This window comes from Mesitornis unicolor, unplaced genomic scaffold (genome assembly GCF_000695765.1).
Source record: "Mesitornis unicolor isolate BGI_N332 unplaced genomic scaffold, ASM69576v1 scaffold33497, whole genome shotgun sequence".
NCBI lineage: Eukaryota > Metazoa > Chordata > Aves > Mesitornithiformes > Mesitornithidae > Mesitornis > Mesitornis unicolor.
In genome coordinates, this window is record NW_010198965.1 from 17,171 (window position 1) to 21,239 (window position 4,069).

The 4,069-nt window shown below is 36.6% G+C and overlaps 1 protein-coding gene across 1 annotated transcript in view; it reads left to right on the forward strand.

The window, feature by feature from the left end:
* HERPUD2 (HERPUD family member 2) overlaps positions 1 to 3,710 on the forward strand; it is a 20,717-nt gene extending 17,007 nt beyond the window's left edge. Inside the window, exons 5-8 of the mRNA XM_010189319.1 lie at positions 545 to 667; positions 985 to 1,308; positions 2,556 to 2,661; positions 3,000 to 3,710. Coding sequence (XP_010187621.1) covers positions 545 to 667; positions 985 to 1,308; positions 2,556 to 2,661; positions 3,000 to 3,161 — 715 coding nt within the window. The 3' untranslated portion in view covers positions 3,162 to 3,710. The remainder of the gene's footprint in view (positions 1 to 544; positions 668 to 984; positions 1,309 to 2,555; positions 2,662 to 2,999) is intronic.
* Positions 3,711 to 4,069: the final 359 nt, after the last annotated feature.

Here is a 4,069-nt window from a genome sequence, read left to right on the forward strand (position 1 = left end):
GGGGGAGTAAATAATTTAGTGTTCTTAGTTGCAGTCTTCAGAAGGTGTATCTGAAAGATTAGTTTGGTGGTTTACTCTTGTTCGTTTCTTCATGTGATCACAGTGATACTTCAGGAATTGCCTCTAAAAGGAAGTTGTAGAAGCTAGAAAGTTTTCCCTTTACAGCTCCTGCAGCACCTTTAAGAATGACTTTTGAACTTAAAAGGAAACGTATGGAAGAATTTCTGCAGTTATATACACAGTTCTGAAAAAAATTCAATATGGTTTTCTCCCAGAGATGCAGCTAGTGACAGACATCTTAAGTACGAAAACCATAAATCCTCTTTCTATAGAAATAACTTTGCTTACTAATTTCTGTATTTCATACAAGTGCTTTTTTGGAATGGGTGGGATGATCTCACTACATGTTTCAGTATTATTTCAGTGCATTATTGTAGGGGGACAAATGAGAGGAAGAATGCTACTGTAATTGTCTTTTAATACTAGTGCACTTTATAGACATGGCAATTTAGAACTGAATATTTTTCTTTAAATCCTTGTATAGCTATATAGGCAACCAGTTTCCAGGCCAAGGTGTTCCTGCTGGATTTTCTATGTATCCTGCATTCAGTCCCTTACAGATGATCTGGTGGCAGCAAATGTATGCCCGTCAGTACTACATGCAATAGTAAGTCTGCATTACCTTAGGAAATACTGAGTTACACTAATGAAAGGAAAGTATTAAAAGCTTAGAAGTTGTTTGCGGGCTCAAAATGTCTGTTTATTTTGTCTGGCAGTGCTGTTTTACACTAAGTTTTGTCCAACAAATTATTTTTAGATTGAATTTATTAATAGGTAAAGATGTAAGGGAAAATGCAGTTTGTTTTGGCATGCATTACATCTGAAATTTTATTTTTTTTATTAGTGTAAAAAAGAAGACAAGAATAGGCTTAGAAATGTTGGTGCATGTTTTCTGACAAACTAGTTCTATGTTTAAATTTCTAGCCAGGCTGCTGTTTCAGCCCAAGTGACTTCCAGCACGGAGCCAGTGAGATCTGCAGTTGCCCAGGCTGTAAATTCGGATCGTGCTCCTGCAAATGAGCCCGCAGCAGCGCCAAATGTAGCTGTCCAGGAGAACAGGCCTGTGAACCCGAATGTTGAGATGAATGCACAGGGTGGCCCGGTAGTGAATGAGGAGGACTTCAACCGGGACTGGCTGGACTGGATGTACACATTCTCCAGAGCAGCAATTCTTCTGAGCATTGTATACTTCTATTCTTCCTTCAGTCGGTTTGTCATGGTAATGGGAGCCATGCTGCTTGTTTATTTGTGAGTACAACAGTTGAGTACAGCTGCAGATATGATATGTGGACTATGGTGCTACAGTGTAATCTATTTAAACTGTGACAAACTATCCAAATACAAAAGTTTAGGCACTTCTCCTTTACAAAAAAGTGTGTAAGGGGGGGAGAAATGAATTTCAAACAAGCAAAGACACTGATATGAAAAAAATGAATTTAATTCTCAAAACATTTTTTACAGTAGGCTTGATACCATTCGTACCTGAAACACAGCACTCTTAAATGTTGGTAATTATGAGCAGATCACTATAGTAGAAATGCAGAACTGAGGGATGGAAATTCAGAAAGTGGGGGTGAGGGGAAGCAAGTTCATATGGATCAAGGATATGCTTTCATAAACTTTAAAACATTTTCTGCTTGGTATGAAAGGAAAACTGCAGAGCTGAGCTCATTTATATTTAAAAAATAACATGGGATTTGTGCAGTAAATTGTGTTAGGCAGAGTTAAGGTACTGCTACTGTAATGGCGAGTACTAGATCTGGTAGAATTGCAAGGGCCTTAATTTTTTTTTTTTTTTACAATACATCATAAAGACCTAAGCTCTATCTCTGTTTTATTAAGAAATATCAGTACTGTTGTCATCACTTCTCTTTATATATGAAGATACCTTAGTGATGTAAATAGAAGTGGAAAACAGCTTGATATTTTGGGCTAATGTCATTTGTTTGGTTTCCTTACATTGTAGTCTTAGTCCTGACATGGACTGTTCTATTTTTCATGCAGATATGACAGTTGAAATCAGAATATAGACTCTTGAAAACACAGAAGAGGCTTATTTAATTTACAGTGCTAATGTGTTTGAAGTTTTAGCTGACGTTTAAAATTTTTTTTCTACAGAAAATCAACTTTGAACTATGAAAACTAAGGCTGCCTTTGGAAATTAATATAACTTAAGTACTTAAAAATGGGAAGGATATCCAAAAAAGCATTCTACATGTTTAATCACTGAATCATAGTAAATTACTTATCTTCTGGAACAAGAGGGCTGTAAACAGCACTTCTGGAACTTGAGGAACAGCTCTTAGCAAGACCTTTCTTAACCCAGACATCAAAGAATAGCTGTTTAATCTAGAAGACAAACTTGCAGAAAAATACATGTAGCTTCATTCATGTGAAAGTACTTGAAGAATTTACTGGAGTAGTTAGCTGTATCAGAAAAGTCTCTTTGTTCCTTTCCAAGGAGAGGTTTTCAACTGTTCTGTTTTCTTACCTAGACACCAAGCGGGATGGTTTCCCTTTAGGCAAGAGGGAGGCCAACAACAGGCAGCCAATAATGTGGAAGTGAACCGTGATGCAAATAATCCTGATCTTGAAGAGATGGTGAGTAAGAGCAGATGTCTTTTGAGACTCCTATGTATTGTATTTTGAAGTAAGCTGTAATGCTTGGACAGAAGGTCCAACTCTTATGAAATGTAGTTGGTTTAACCAGAAAGCTTTCAGCATTGTCTTCAGTGTTGTATCTGCTACTTAAATTCTGTATTTTTCCAGTCTGACAGTTACTGATGGTCTCTACTTCAATCACAGACTTTCTTCATGCTAGTTATTCTTCAGGAGGTTGTTCTGAGAGAAGTTGCTTTGTGGAGGAAGATACTGCTGGTTACCTTATGTCAGAGCTCTGAAAAGAAGCAGTTGAATTGCTTCCATTTCTGTTTTTAAAGGAACGGCTTATGGATGATGGGATTGATGAAGACAGCGGAGAAGATGCAGGTGAAGATGCCAATACCGAGCAGCAGCCTGGATTCATGGCTTCTGCTTGGTCCTTTATCACAACCTTCTTCACATCACTCATCCCTGAAGGACCTCCACAGGTTGGCAATTAAAGTGGAAAAGGAACTGTGTCAGGCATCCTCAGTAGCCATATGTAGAAGTGGAGCAGAATTCTGGAGAGTGTTCTAAATACAGTGCAATTTTTGAAAATTTATAATGTTATCTTTTTGATCATGTGGACAAAAATGTGTATTTTTTTTCTTTTGGCTTTCTCATGCATTGAATATTTTAAGCACAAGTGGACTACTAAATGCTTTCTTTAAGGTTCTTCTTTTTCTGAAGAATAAAATGTAAAGATACTGGTCTTCCATGTGTTATTTTAATTTCAAATGTGCATTATACTGAGGCAAAAAGCTTGTACTTAATCTGCACCATTACCTCTTTAAAGAGCTGTTAAAAATATGAATGTTGATGGACCTTTCCAAATGCTATCTATTCATCTGAATAACTCTAATGTATCTTGTGTTAGTATTATGCAGGGTATGAACTATCACTTGCCATTTGGAGTTTTATATCATTCCTGAAAGAATGCTGTAAACACAAGGATGTTACTGGCATGTTGTCCTCATGCCATGAAATGCTAAGCCTCTTTTCTTAAATTAAGAAAGCTAAAAGCTTTTTCTTGAGACTTTACTGAAATGAATGAAAGTTGGAGATGTTTGACAGCTCTTCAAAGACAATTGACAGTGATGGGATAAACCCTAAATGTTTGATACATACAGTACTTTTTAAGAAAAATATAGCTGTACTGGGGAAAACCATGTACATTAGGTTTTTTAAATAAAAACTGTTACGGTAACTCTTTTGGATGTTTATATGCATATTTGAATGCAAACAAGTAGTGCATCATTAAAGATAAGGATATGATTGATTTGGGAGTGGAATAAAACTATCACGCTGGCATTACTGATACTGACTGAAGTGGTATGTTTGTAGTAGCACATACACAATTATGGGTGCG